The sequence below is a fragment of the Hesperophylax consimilis genome, chromosome 4 (genome assembly GCF_061612785.1).
Source record: "Hesperophylax consimilis isolate HC1 chromosome 4, BYU_Hcon_1.0, whole genome shotgun sequence".
Classification (NCBI taxonomy): domain Eukaryota; kingdom Metazoa; phylum Arthropoda; class Insecta; order Trichoptera; family Limnephilidae; genus Hesperophylax; species Hesperophylax consimilis.
Genome location: NC_142839.1, coordinates 31,852,253 through 31,868,940, shown reverse-complemented (window position 1 = coordinate 31,868,940; position 16,688 = coordinate 31,852,253). Strand labels below are relative to the sequence as shown.

Here is a 16,688-nt window from a genome sequence, read left to right as displayed (position 1 = left end):
CTTTCTCTCTCATATCTCTAATGATCATTTCATACTAAAATATAATGTTTCCTTAAAAGGCCGCCATGTTGAACCGGAACGCAATAAACAAATTGAAAGCCAAGCGGTCGAGTTAAAACGAGACTGACGCTTTTCTCCTTCAAAAAAACCGGAACCATCTAGATATTATATTTTGTGATACACATGACCATAGAAAAGACAAGTACATAATCTTTTACTTAAAGCAGTTTAAAGTAATGATACCTTTTTTTCAGGAGAGTGCAAATATCAGATAAAACCCTCAGCTACCTGAACGGGGAGTTTGAGGTGGAACCAGGATTTGGAGAAAAGCGCGAGGAGGCGTTGAGGCTGGCTGGCATCAAAACCTACTTCATCTGCAAAGTTCTCAAACCGGTAAATAAACATTTATTAAATTTTTTCCCTTCTCAACTAGAACAAAGGACTCTGACAACTGACAGCCTATACAATTGTTCTAAAAATTGAATTCTTTTAACATTTTACGCGTTAAAGTATGTATCTAATTTTTATCTAAGTATTATTTTTTTTATGTAGTAGATTGAAACCAAAATTTCCTCTGAAATCACATGATGTATAAGTAGGTACTTGAATACCTACCTACTGAATTATAAACCATAATATTATATTTTTTATAATTTCAAATAAGGAATCGTACAATTTGTTCCAGATAATGTCACCATATCAATGACATATATTTTTAAACTTTCTTCAGACCGGTAGGAACCATAATATTGATTATTTCGATTTGACAGCTCGTAGTAGGAACAGCGATCATGCGAACTCCGGCGGGATAAAGATGTAGTATCCATGCGGCCGCCATCTTGAACCGGAACCGGAACGTAACAAAAACCTTATAAAGCTTTTACAGACATGACATACCAAATGGTCGAGTTAAAACATGCTTTTAATGAATTTTCATTATTTTTTGCATTGTTTGTAAGTACGGCGAGAAGAGGAACTACTTTTCAGCAAATTCACGGTGACATCTAAACATAAAAATTGATTAAATTAAATTGCTGAAATTGCTATGCAAATGCTAATATAATCACGTATTCTAAAATATTTGATACAATAATATATTTGTGGGTCATCACAGTTATCATGTGGCTTATTTGCAAAGGAAACTACATAACAAGTATAATAAGTTTATATTTGACCAGTTAGTGGTTGAGTTCACAAAAGGCGTCCGGTTCCCTCGAGCGTCGCGTTGTGCTCTTGTCAATTCCTGTTCAAGTTGTCTTAAAAAAGAAAAAGGATTACAGGTATAAGACACTATATGATTTATAGAATATATATTTATTTACATATATATGTTTAACTTTTTCCTGAATAAAAGTGAACGCGTAGTTAAAATATTCCCAAGAAACATGATCGATTTACTCGTAAATTCATCTATGATTGAGTTAAAAAGCTTGCTGACACATTCCACATGAAATTGAAAATTTTGTTTCCAAGATTTTACTGCGAGTATTTATGCTTATGCTAAACGTTTGCAATTGGTTTTGGTATAAGTTTTCTGAAAAATGTATGTACTTTCGACGGCGATTGCGAGTGGGCAGGATTGAAGTATCGATAATGTGAGCGTATTTGGTCTGTATTCTCCCCAATGCAAGATTTCTTTAAAAAACAAATTATTCCCTCTACGGCTTCTAGATAGCTTTTGAAACAAGGTCAAATAGACCAATTCTTGCATCGAAAAGTTTGATCATCAGTTAATTAATGTATGATTCCGTCGGTAAGTGATTCTTCAGAAGCCAATAGAGTGTTATTTACTTTTCAATAGATACATAATGTAGATTTTATCTATACTGTTCTTGAAACGTCGCGTGCCGCCTAACCTTTGTTTGAAGAAAAGGGGGGTTTATTGATTCAACACTTAGAATTTTGGTGTACTTACTACTTGAATGCTGATGGAATGGCACACATTTAAAGAATCAAAAAGAGATTTCATAGTGTCTCTTATAAATGTTAGATAAATTGCAATTGTGAGAAAATGACTTAAATTAAGTTTTCAGCTTTGTTTGTCCTGGAAGAGCTCAAATCATTTCGTTGTGCTATTAAATGACTGAGTATTTAAGATACTAAAGCTCCTATCATTTAAAATAGTAAATTCATCTAACTGTAGAGCTATAATTTCCCCGTCTAGAGATAGAAAAACTATCGAACGCAAAGTTCAGGATTTACTCCAGTTAAGAGTTACGAAGCTTTGAATTATGCAATTACACTGGTCGACATTTATTTTTTTAAGTGCAGTCCCTTAAGCAAAGCTAATTTTTTTGTATGTATTTAGTATCCATAAACACGAAATGAAACATTTTTTTTTAATAGGTCAGGTTTTTTATTATTTAACAAAGTTTTTTCACATAATTCTTCCATAGTATGACGGGTACTTAACAAAATTTCAAAACTAATTCAATTTAATTTTTTTTGCTCCTGATTTGCGCTTGTGAGTATCTTGAGAGTCTCTCTGCAGGGTCCATCAATAGTCTGTTAGCATAGATGGACTCCACTTTCCTTGGTATCGCTTTTCCAAAGCCGCAATTTCCTTGTTAAATCGTTCACCGTGCTCGTCACTGACATCTCCCATATTTTCTGGGAAAAAATTCAATGAGAGTGAAGGAAGTGTATTTTTAGTGACGTTACATTCCATATTTTTATAGGCCATGAGCATTTCAGACACAATGCTGATATATTCTTCACTTTAATGACTTCCAAGAAATTTCTCGACAACATTCGAAGGCTGAAGATTGAAGGCTGACCAAGCGGCTAGCTCGACTGATCTCAACACTGTTATAAAATTCGGATTAGTCAAGACCTCCCTTATTTGTGGTCCTACGAATATTTCTTCTTTAATTTTCCGTCGCTGATCTTAGGAACGTTTTGCTTTAAGTAAATCATGCCATTTCCATCTTTTTACAAAATTTTTCATCAAACCCAATTTAACGTGTAAAGGTGTAAGTAAGATATCTTTAGATTTTACTAAGGGAGCATGTTGAACATTCTTCGTGCCAGGTTTAAGGTGCTTTCTAGTAGGCCAGTCCTTCTTGGCATAATAGGTTTTTCCTGTCTCTGCTGTCCCACTCGCACAGAAAACCACAATACTTTGTGTGTCCCGCTTGTAGTCCTAGTAGGAGCCCTATTATTTTGAGATCACCGCATATTTTCCATTCGTATTTTACAAATTTATTTTTTGTTAACAGCAGCTTCATGTTGTCATAGTTCTCTTTCATGTTTGCAGCATGACCAAGTGGAATGGATGGTCAAAAAATCAAATAATCAATTATAACTCACGAATAAAAATGAATTAATAGACATTTTAGTAAAACTTAAAACCCATAAAAACCTGACGTGATAGAAAAAAACTAATCACATATCTGAAATTAGCGTGAAATTTCCTGTCAGATTTGGCTACTTTCGTTAAAGGGACAAAAAATGTGTTGACCAGTGTTATTATTGTTTTAATTAGTTTTTTCAAACGTTCAAAAAGGTACGGAGGTTCCGAAAAAAGAGTTGGAAATTCAAAGTTATAATTTTAATGAAACTAATATTTTATATAAAAGTTATAAACATTTGTGTTTTACTGGCTGACGTGTACCCAGCGTTGGTCGGGGACTAATTAATGATTTGGGGTAAATGGTTTTGAGGTTGTGAATAAAAATAAAATTAAAACTGGAAATACTAACTAACTAACTAACTAACCATCACGCCGTTTCCCCGCTGGGATAGGCAGAGAGGATGGACCGCCAAACAACTCGGTCTTGGCACACACTCCTTGCCTCATTCACATTCATACATCGTCTCATACATACTCTTCTATTTTTCTGACTCTTGACATGGCCCGACTCAAGTATCTGATTCACTTGGTCATGCCATATCTTCCTCGGGCGTCCCCGACTTCTGCTACCATTCACATTTGCATCGTATATTCTCCTTACACTCCTTTCTTCGCTCATTCGCTCTACATGCCCAAACCATCTAAGCGTCCCTTTCTTGATCTTACTTATTACGCTTACATCAGCCTTGCACTCTTTGCAGATCTCCACATTCCTCACACGATCATACATGGTTTTACCACATATACGCCTCAGGGATCTCATTTCAACAGCATTCAATCTACTTTCATCCTTTCTTTGCCAGTTCCATGCCTCACTTCCATACATCAGGGTAGGTACCAGCACTCCATTGTGGACTGCTAACTTCGCTTCATTGGACAATTTTTTGTAAGCGCCAACTGCGTTCAGTCCTCCCTTAATGGAGTTACCTGCATTTACTCTTCTTTCAATATCTCTGTCAGCCTTCCCATGGAAATACTATTATTGTATTATGGTAAATATTTGTTTAACTTGATCGTACCATGTCTTCCTTGGACGGTCTTGACTTCTTCCAGCATTCACTTCCAAGTACATGCATTGTCCTCACCCCCTTTCTTCGTTCATCACGTACGCCTCATTTGACCATAAAATAAATAATTATTGGATTCGTTTCTTTTCTACTATTCTCCTCGTGTAAAATCATGAAATCCACATTTTTTCGGCAAAAAAACTACATTTTATCGACATTAATTCAACTCCATAACGTATTTCAGTGCGGAAATAAGAGTTAAGTCTTCCTCGGGCGTCCGCGATTTATTCTACCATTCAATACTGTATACCACCTTGTTACTATCCATTATCCACTATTTAAACATTCCTGAAACTTACAAGAACATACTTTAAATTTTTCAGCGATCTCTGTCCACTAATTTTGGAGACTGTAGATGGCACAAACAAAGAAACATTCATTTATATATATATATAAAATCAGACGTTGAATTATTACGCTGCAAAATGTTTGCAAAGAGTTAAAAATAGCTCCACGCAAATTTTAGAAATATGATGATAGGGTTTAAATTTAATTTTAATACCAACTGAAAAACCATTACGTAAATCAAGATTTCTCGAAGATAGCTTCTTCACAATTAAAGTTATGGAAATATAACGTTAAATTGAGAAATAACCTAAAATAAGTTTATTTCTATTTTCTTGTATTTGTGGGCCCAAAGCAAGATCATTTTTTTTTCCATTTCACTTCACTTTATATGTATATCAACTCCTTATTATACATTTTATTTATTTATGTGTTAGTTATAATTTTATTTCCCCTTAACGCACGATTGGTTACACTCACATAAAGGAAAATATGTTTAATTTATAATATGAAACACTGTATTGTGATGTTATTGTATAAACTTATCATGTACATATTGATAAAATAAATTTTTAATTCGGTTAAAACTGATCAATAATTTTAAAAATTTCGTATTTCTTTCTTGAACAAATAAGCAGTTTCATCGGCCTGTCAGGAGCTTAGTAGTCGACTGGTTTAATATTTCATCGGCCTGTCAGGAGCTTAGTAGTCGACTGGTTTAATATTTCATCGGCCTGTCAGGAGCTTAGTAGTCGACTGGTATAATATTTCATCGGCCTGTCAGGAGCTTAGTAGTCGACTGGTTTAATATTTCATCGGCCTGTCAGGAGCTTAGTAGTCGACTGGTTTAATATTTCATCGGCCTGTCAGGAGCTTAGTAGTCGACTGGTTTAATATTTCATCGGCCTGTCAGGAGCTTAGTAGTCGACTGGTATAATATTTCATCGGCCTGTCAGGAGCTTAGTAGTCGACTGGTTTAATATTTCATCGGCCTGTCAGGAGCTTAGTAGTCGACTGGTTTAATATTTCATCGGCCTGTCAGGAACTTAGGAGTCGACTAGTATAATACTTCATCGGTCTGTCTGGAGCTTAAGAGTCGACAGGTGTAATGTTTTTACAATATTCAAATGACACTTTTAGGTGATTTTTGTTTATGTGAGCAAACAGATAATCCCTGGTAGTGGGAACCATTTTACTATACATAGATATATCGATAAGTAAGTCTAAAGTCAATTATCGAAAGCAGTGCGCAATATAGTTGTGAATAATGAATACTTTGAGCAGGTGGATGAGTTTGTGTATTTAAGAAAGCTGATAGAGCTATTTAATGGAGGACTGAACTAAATGAAATGAAAAAAATTCCAAAAGAAGCGAGGCTAGCAGTCCGCAATGGAATGCCAGTACCTAACCTGTTGTATGCCAGTGATGCATGGAACTGGCAGAGGAATGATGGAAATATACTTAATGCTGTAGAAATGAGTTCCCAGAGGTGTACGTGTGGTTGAACCATGAATGATGGAAAATGTGGAGATTCGCAAATAATACAAGGCTGATGTATGATGAGTAAGATTAATAAAGAGACGCTTAGATGATTTGGAAATGTAGAGTAAATGAACGAAGAAATTAGTGTAATGAGCATATATGACGTAAATGTGAATAGTATAAGTCGGGGACGCTGGATCTAGACATGGCAAGATCAAGCGAACAAAATACTTCAGTCGGACCATGCCAAGAGTCAGAATAACAGATGCGTATGTATGAGACGATGAATAAATGTGAATGAAGCAAGGAATGTGCCAAAAGGCAGAGTTGTTTGGTGGTCCGTCCTCTCTGTCTACCCCTTCGGGATAGCGGCGTGATGGTTATTATTGAATTAGATAGACATTTTGACTCCTAGATCTAAAACATTCTAAAAATGATTTCGAAATTAGAAAATTGAAGTAAATTTCACCAGACGTGACCTAGGGAAAATCTAGTTCACTTTGGTCACGGTTTATCTCTTCTGTGAATGTACCCAACCATAGAAAATATTCCCTTATCAAACAATGGATAGGCCATGTAGCATATTAAACACTGTGTCGGGAAACTCGTGGTACAACACATAGAGAACCCGATAAAACATTTTTCATTTTACGGCAAATAGGTCCAAAATTTTGTGACGCTGGGTCTACGGTTAAAAAAACTTTGGAATCGATTTACTCGAAAACGAAAGCTCAAGCCAAAAATAACCCGAAATCGATTCCAAATGTGATGTAGATTCACCAGTTTTCCGCTTGTAAAACGAGTTTCCGGACACCGTGTATAAGCAACTTTACGAGGATCTAATTCCAATGAAATCGAGTTATTTTTATGTTTGATTAGTTTTTTTAATCAGAAGTAACGAGTAATTGATCTTAATTTGCACACACGGACACGCCCACAGCACATTTATTTCGATTGATCTCTACAGTGCAATCAAGACACTGATCTAATAATAGCTCAATCCCCATAGAACTGACATTTCCCTCGTTCCAATTATCAATTAGTGGATGCAATTAAAATTGTCAATCACCTTGGACCCGTTTCCTGCTCGTTGCGCGACCGCTCAGCGCAAAGGAAACGCAGGGCCGCGTCACCCGCAGGTATTTTGCTACAGGGATGCGTAGCTGAGGAATGTTTTCACAAAAAGAGATATCCACCTCAAAATGGTTTTAAAAAAAATAAATTATTATTCTTAATCTATATGTAGGTATTAATGAAATGGTTAATTCAGATTGTCAAAAATCGATACATATATTTACCTGCTTTATTTAATAGAAAATTATGATTTTTGCAAGGTGAATCATCTACATTGCAAAAAGTTTATAGGATCGAATACAGAGAACATTAATCCATGTAACCGCTTATCGTGAAGGTTTATCTGATCAATTTGGTACGTATAATAACATAACAGCCAGACATAAACTCTATGACTTATTGCTACTACGTAAAATTATAAATGCATAAGTTGATACACCAAACATTTTACCCCAAATTAACATTAACACACCATCATGAAAATCAACAAGGAGCATAAAAGACATTTACAATATTAAAGCTTACCACACAAATACAGGATATTTCTCCCCTGCACTGCGAACAGTAGGATACTTTCACACTATACACTGCTCTAATAATGAAATACACATTTTTAATGAGAATTTTTTTACCATTAATCATATCATGCTGATATATTGTGATCAGTCCCTTTATTTAAATACAGGCAATAGTCTACCTATCAAATCAGTGTCTCGTCAGTACAAACAGGAGTTTTCTGACAATTATTTAACAATTCTTGTTTGAAAATTATTTTTGCATACTTAGATAATTATTTTTGCTGCCAATTTTGCTATCTTACGCTGCCTACATCAACTGCTACTTCTTCCTTGTGCATCCCTACACTGCTAGTTTCTCGGAGCAGCCCCCGTTATATTACATGCTTAGCATCGAAACATTTCGTCTGTTTATTAGAGATAGCAATCGATGGATTGTACTGATCGACTGGTTTCATGGATTGTTAATTAGTACCTCCTTCCTCTAAGCCGAGTTAAACTGGCTGCTCAAGTATTTCGGGTAACCAGCCTAGAGGTGGCTACTCAATTCAACGTTCGTACATTGGGTTGTACAATGTACAGGTACGCTTGTAATGGATCAGAAACTGGCAAATGTTAGAAAATCTGTACCTATAGATTTTTTGAAGGTAGACAATGTATAATCCTTTTAAAAGAATTTATTTTCTACAAGTTCCAACTGCCCTGAGTGGGTGGGACTATGACACTCTTATCATGGAGTGTGTTACGAGGCTGAATTAAATGGAGAGGAGAAGGGGATACGAAACGGGAAGATTGGTACCTACTTACAATTATATAAATACTGACATTACCATAAAATATTTACGTATTTCGGGAAAGTGGCATTGCTTATAGAACCGTCGGAATAAGGAATTCGACTCAATTTTCATTCATTTCCTATTGATAAATGTTAGCCTTCTAACAAATACCAGAATATTTTTTTAACAAATGTCGATTTTATGGTTAAAATAATTTTCAAGGTGATCATTTTTCAAGGCCCACCTAAACCATTGAAATCTGACATGAAGATTTTTAAAATAATTTGTAAACTCAGTAGTGACCCGTGTGCGAGTCTACGCGGCGCGATTTGGGACAAAAATGTCTGCATAATTAATGTACGTGGCCGACTGTGGCAGCAGTGCGAGTTCGGTCAGGGCCCGCCGACCATTCACAAGGCGTTTAAATATCTGACGCTTTTAATCGTTTTTAAATGCAGACTAATTAATTCTACGTCAAACTACATATATATAAAAATCTTATATATTCAGAATCAGCGTTTGTGAATCTGCATGAATCCTTGATTAAGAAATACAGATGAGATTGACTGATGAGAGAACTGCCGGCCTTGGATTGGTAAGAATTGACAAGAATCGGCAAAGATAGATAAATTTGAGGCCCTATTGATAAAACTGGTTGAAATGAGGCACACGAAGATAAATAATAGAAGACGAGGAACATAAAACATTGAAAATGAAAACAAAAATATTCTTCTGAAAATTTGGGAAAAGTGTACGTCACTTCACTACTGTATGTTGTTTGTTTGTTACGGACGATGTTTGCAATCTGTGGCACAGTAATCAAACAATGTATCCACGTTTCACGAGTGCCGATTATGCGATCTACTTGCTAAGAACCGCATTGTGAACTTTCGCAATGTTGGCTTTTGCCGTATATTTGAAATGTATTTAAGCTACTGCAAATGTTGCATTCGTACTTTTAGTTTCCGATGTTTTTCGTTTAATTTTAACCGAATCACTTACCAGCCATGTTTATGATCTGTTTTCTAATGTGAAATACTCCGCCAAAGAAACTAAACAGCGTGTTTTATAAGGACAAAATTACTTTTTAGAACCTTCCAAAAACCGTAAAGGAAGCCACACGTCCTGTCATTTTTCGTAGGATATATATGCTGAGCATGTGATTTTTTTTTTTTTATACTCATCAAGATTATTTTTAGCTAATTTTATATGCGAAGCCATTACATTATAGAGTAAAGAGAGAAAAAAGATTAAGCAATTAATAGCTGTGTGCCAAACAGGGTTTAAACCCTGTTTGGCACACGCTCGTTGCTTGATTCACTTTGATACCTTCAAATTTTTCTGTTATTCTGACTCTGTGACAGGAGTTTATGACTGTGCAAGAAGAATTGTAAAGCGCAACCCAGACCCAACCTCCATCAGAAACAAAAAAAAGGTTTCTGGTGGAAAATGTTTTTTTTTATTGTTCTAGATTTGTTATTCCCTTGTGAATTTTCACTTCATAAGCATATTAATAACGAACGGCGCGAACAGCTAAACAACAAAAGCAGGTAGCGAACAACTGACAATTCCACCCGTTTTTTGTAGCGAGCATTGTTTTTCAGACGGTGGGTCAGAAAAAACTCCAGATTATATGTGTACCTACAAATATATGAGTGCAGTTGCAGTTCCAATCGTAAATTTAATGATATCGAGCGATGTTTCCGGAAGGAGCTTATCAAAATCCATATTTAGATATAGGCTCGAGTCCGAGACACAACAACTCAAAACAATTCTATGAATAAATTGTTTAAACCCTACAATGTTTATGTACGGTGTTACCAAAATACGCATTTCAGGATTAAAACGTTCTCATTTATAATCCGCCGCTTATTGTGTCCCAGCTAAATTATTCATAATACCCATTTTAAATTTACGTTTAGCTGAAATTAATAAACTTCCATTATTCCCGTTTATTAGCTGGGCTGGGCTTTTAACGTTAAGTCAGTAATTAAATCTTGATTAAATACAGCGTCTTGCTAAAGAGACTGAACTCAATATTTCAACAACGCAAGTACTTAGTTCAACTTACTAGGGTTCTTAATTTATAATTTTCTCTTACTTTTTAGTTTGCTCACAGAGAAAAATATTAATATTTGTAACGAGAACCTCAAACAAACCTATGAAGAAGGTTCAAGCTACTTTCAGTAGTATCCGTGCTAGTAAATCCCTCTTGTGCTGTGGTTGTTGGAAAAAGGTGTTTAATTTATTAAAAAAAAAATTCTGTGGGTATAATGGATTTAAGCACGATTGTTCAGTGCTTTTACTAGAAGTAAAATCAACAGTTAATAAACCATTTATTTTAGTTTATTTTTTTCTGTTTCTCCATCCTCACTAATCTAAAAAAACCCTCTGGTATTATATATTTATAAATCTAGAAGTTTTGATGCTTTACTAACACCATGCAAAAATATTTACTATGCATATGTAAGTTAAAATGAACATTTGAAGATTATTATTTTTTTAAATTTAATTTAAATATTTTAATAATATTATTATTAAAATGTTTCTGCTTTTAAGGCCAAATGGCAAACCGAAAATTCAAACTGAAAAACTTGGAAACCGAAACAGCTGTAACAATAACAAAAACCAAAAATGAATAATAATATTATTAAATTTGATTTTATTTAAATAAAAATAAAAATTAAAGTGAGTTTGAATAATAAATTTGAAGATTAATTTTAAACCAAATAAAGTAGGTTATAGTTAAGGATTTAAATTAATTCTTCTATGAAGTCGTTATTATCGTGCAGCAAAATGTGCAAATGATATTATGGATTGGTATAACATATTTTATTTGTATATAATATGAGATCCGTAAGACTGATATAAGCGTAAATAGTAAGATTAAGAAAGAGACACTTAAATGATTTGGGCATGTGGACCTAATGAACGAAGAAAAGAGTGAAAGAATAATATATGACGCGAACCTGAATGATAGAAGAAATCGGAGACGACCGAGGAAAACATGGCACGATCAAGTCAAGGACATCTATTCAGTTTCCGGTATCCTTCTAATCACAGTCCTTTCCAAACATGAAGTCTCGAGCACCATCCTACAAATTACCCATCAATCAACCCACACTGACATCAATCTACTTCACAATCAAGACATCCACAATCACAATACTCTGAATAGCAATGAAATCCGCATTGCTTTAACACACACAATCTCCGATTTATATTGTGTACAAACTCTTTAACTCTCTTACAGATATGTATAAAAACTGTGACCGGATAAATCATCAAAATGATAATTCATCACACCTTTAAAAAGTTATATAAAGTCATGGAAAGTGATGAGACAAAAACTGTATTAACTGGTTTAAGTAGGTTAGGTTATGTTAGGTTTTTAAAAAAAAAAAAAATTTTCATCGTTTTTAATGACTTTATATCACATTTTAATAGTGTGTTGAATAGTCACTGTGTTGAGTTAGCGTGGAACCGTTTTGAGGCTGAAGGTAGTGGGAGGGGAAGGAGATGGGCAATAGGAAGATAAGGAATACCTGGCTATTATCTGTACACCAAACACGACTAAAGCTATTTCAAGCAACGTTTCAATTCAGTCTCACACTAGGACGATACTGAGAACGTATTTTCTACTCTGGAACGTGCCGCAAGTATACTATATATTATTTTAAATTAATGAATTGTGAAAAAAACACAAATTATTTAAATAAAATTTAATTGCGCACGCCGGGATTTGAACCCGCGACCTTGATGACGGCCTGAAAATCTGAAATATTTCGTAATTAACAGCACTATTTAAGTAAAAGTAATCTTTGAAGATCGATATATCCAAAGAATTTTAGTTAATTCTAAGGAATTCGCAACTATAATATCCCTTTTTCAGGTGGATGCCTGAGGGATGGAGGTTATTTATATTTAAAAATGATGAAAACAGGGCCTCATTATGAAAATATTTTAAATAAAACGGTTTCAAAAATTAGTAAAACCTTTAAAGTTAACGGTAAGCACCAGATTTTATTTTTCTACACGATGAATTAGTAACTTCCCGTGAAATTTAGTTAGAAACATCTAAGATTTTAGTAATACGTTTATCCGAATACATTAAATTTCTAGGCCCGCTAGGGCAAATTTGACCGTGGATCCGTCCAATACAAATAAATTTTCATAAGATTTCTACAGGGCAAATTCGGTCCAATACGCCGGGGCCGCGCACTATATTCAGGTTGTCCGGGGGTAAAGTGAGCTAACTTCGGGAGGTGATTCTACATAATGGTAGAAGTAAGAAAACAACGTAAATTTTTTTGAAATTCTAATGTACATTTTCCAGTGCAAAATTTTTTTTCCATAATAGAATAATCTTTTTTACCTAAAAACTACCTTACAACGTTAAAATTTCATTTCAAGTTATTCTTAATTTTTTACTTCTAAAACCATGTAAAATCATCCCCCCCTCCTCCGAAGTTACCACACTTTACATTCCGACTTTATTTTAGAGTATTGTGTCTTCTGATATAAAATGGTACATAAAAATAAATAAATTAAGAAAATAATAATACGTTAATCCTGTTTATTTATAAATTAGGTATTTCATATTACGATGAAATGAAAACCGATGTCACTAAGTTCTGCATTCTGAAATACTATTGCAAACTCAACGGCCATTTTATCGACTAGTTTTATTGCATTTTGTAATTTCAATTTATGTAGAATTATCGACAGACCCCCTTTTCTGTGATTCTCATACAGTTTCTAATTACACGGATGTTGTTCGGATCCTCGAAGGGAACCTAGATTAGGTGCCACGGTGGAGAGGGAAAACGTAATTTCTGCCGTTAGGAAACGTATAATTGAATTGTAATTGCCTTTTAGAGTAGAATTGTTCGCGACGTCGTAAAATCAACCTACGGATGGCTTTTTCATAAACTCGATACCATTATTTAGGCATTGTCGAATAAATCAAAGTTAATTGAATTTATTTCACGTCGACTAAGGGTTGCGGAGTCTCCGATAATTTAAGGCACCTCCAGACCGAGGGAAATATTTTCCATGAAAATTTTAATTTTTAAATAAATTAATTTTAAAAAAATGCTAACGCACAAAAGTTCTGCTTGAGATGTCCGGGCCAGTGGGAATAAACTCATTTGGGGAATATTTTTAGGCTGTAAGAACTATTTATATATGTGGCGAAGAAAGGGAGAGGAAGGTGGCTGACAAGTCAAATTAAGTAATTGGTGCCAATAAGACATAGCTATTTCTTGCAAAGACTGAGTAAATATTAGAAGAGTAGGAGTCTTACTAAGAAACGTGTTTTAAATTTTACACAATCAACAACCATTAATGTAGTGTGCTTAGTAAAATTTAAGTGCCTAGTATAAGGCTAGCAGATTATTCAACAGTGACCAGCTGCTAAATACTTAATAAACCTACTCGATTCTGTGTAAAGGAATGTGGTACGTCTGATTGATAATCCGTTGTTAACAGACCGATTGCAATCTCTTATGCACAGATGCAATGTGTGCGTGCTAAGTCCAATCTACAGATATTTTAATAGAGCCTTCTCTAGGAGCTCGCAGCATTGATCCCTGGTATATTGGTGCACGTGTGTGAAATCCACAGAAACTAGCGCAACAACCGTTCGTTCATGAGAACATCTCTATGCCATTGTACACCATTGTAACACCATTAACTATTCATCAGTGGAAAGTTCATAATTGGCATAATTAATAATATTATTATTGTATCATTATATAATTAAAGATTTGCTGTCAACTTTTCCAAATAAATAAAGTAGTTGATGTTGTCTTCATGAGAACGGGCCGTTTCTTCGACTCGCTTTTGAGAAAGTCGGCTCATACTCGTATATGGCACGAGCTACCGGCATATATTTTTCCTCTTTCTTATAATCCGGGCCTCTTCAAGACCCATATAAATAAATCCCTCCCTACAGACCCTACATAGGTAGGTGTTTACTATCGTTTGCTGATTTCCATATGAGAAAGGATCCACAAGGTTTTATAACAACTTTTCCGTTGTCGCCATTGCGTTAGGCCGTTAAATATAAAGCGGCGGCAAATGTAAGGTGGTCGACGAACTGAAATCAGAAAGAAAATATTTAATGCAGAATAGACCAAATTAAACGCAGGTTTGAACGGAATTTAATCAATGCCACGCCAGTGAATATAAAGTAGTGTTGTTGGAAAAATTTCATTCCGGTCTGTAGTCTGTAGGAATTTTTGGAAATTGTAAGAAAGGTTTTAGGTGGTACGCCTGTTTTTTGAATGTGTAAGAGCGAGATGACAGATAGAGGTATAAAAGATGACGGATGCATCTGCTCGCTCTCTTTACCCAACCGACAGCTCAGAAGATAGAAGTAGTCAATCCGTACTAAATTGTCAATAAACATTATATTCGACACGCGTTCTAATTATTGGTAACCACCAAGTCTGTATATAACAGAAATTTTGAAAACTTGCTTGCCATCAGTGGTGGTTCATACAAAAAACGACTTTTTATCAGCAGTTTTATTCATCGTATATATATATAGAGTCATTTCATTTTTAAAGACTGTAGATCTTAAAGACCATTTTGAAAAGAATTAGCATAAATAGTTGAAAAATAATCGTTGAAAAATATCAGTAAATACCTACTACATGATTGACTTGATATAAAACGTCCATTGACTAATGCAATTGTGGCTTGGGAATATGTAGCACTGAAAAAAACAGTTTATCTGCTTGAAATCGGTGCACCTACTAATTGTTGGAATGCAGAAACGAGTAAATAAAGAGCGAACATTTACTTGACATCAATAATGTAAATGATAAATTACGCTATACGCAATAAGGCCTGGCCTATTTCAGCATATCGCTCACCATACATTACCAACGTATGGAAAGCGATGTGCTGAAATAGGTCAAAGCGTGGATAATTAAATACTGAGATGCGTGTAAATGTGAATATATCTGCTCAGTGCCTAAGATCAGAGCCAACAGACGCTGAGCAAATATGTCACCCAAATGCATTCGGTAATGTTCGGTTCGTTATTAATTACCGGTCCAACAAAACTGTCGCGGCACAAGAATAACGAATTTTGGCCCTTATGTACCTACTAAAAGAACGAACCTATGAACAGAATTTATGATGTTCGTAACCTTAGGTGTTTTAGCTTTCTTGTGCGTTTTTTCTTGCCCGGCATAGCGAAATCCGCGCTAGGCCGGGCTTGAGATTGCTGGATTCTTTTTTCTGTGGAGTTGTGGCAGGATATTCATTCGTATGGGCGGATTTTTTTTACTATTCAGTAGTAGTATAATCAAGTATGTCTTTTTTGCCTTAGTTATTATTTTGGGGCTCACTGCAAATCCGCACATTATATAAAACCGCCACTGCTTGTTATTTCTGCGTGCTATTTTGAGTTGAGTGATAAATCACATTAAATCAAGTAATTAGCTGGTAATAGCGATATTGACATCGTAAAGCTTTTAAAATTATTATATGGACACGAATTTTAAAAAAATTAGCAATATTTTGGAGAGCGATGAAAATTAAAATAATTTATCGTTATATTTTATGCCGCATTTTGATGATATTAATTGCTCTATTAAAACGAAAAATTAACTGTAAATACCTATTTACGTTGGTTCCTGACTTACTTTTGGATAAAATGATCATTTTACCCAAAATAAATACTACCCTGTTAAACACTGGAGGGATTTTTCTTACATATTTTGCCAATTTGCAAAAAAGTTTTGAGAGATCGCTTATCATAACGTGCCATATTTATCGTTGACGCAACTATGCATACCTACTAACATATTTTTTCCTGCATTCCCTCACTTCTTTCCTTACCCAATTACTTATCCTGTTCTAACAATGACAATCTAAAACCTGTGGAGTACCTACCTCAGTGACAATTTATCATTACCTTGCCACGCTTTTATGACAAGCCGTGCAGTATCCACCTTTAAGAGGAAGCTACAAGCCAAAAATCTGAATATACTTGGTATACCTTATATCGTAGGTAATAGGCATTAAAATCGCTTGACAAACGGAGTCTAGAAACGTTCGATTTCAAGCAAAAAACTGATTTTTACTTAATTTGTAAATAATTTTATAAGAAAGCAAAAAAGTC

At 34.8% G+C, this 16,688-nt stretch overlaps 1 protein-coding gene across 1 annotated transcript in view; it reads left to right on the top strand.

The window, feature by feature from the left end:
• Positions 1–16,688, top strand: part of Ac3 (Adenylate cyclase 3) — a 321,798-nt gene that overhangs the window by 235,943 nt on the left and 69,167 nt on the right. The window contains exon 8 of the mRNA XM_089651683.1: positions 255–393. Within this exon, the coding sequence (XP_089507809.1) occupies positions 255–393 (139 nt within the window). The remainder of the gene's footprint in view (positions 1–254; positions 394–16,688) is intronic.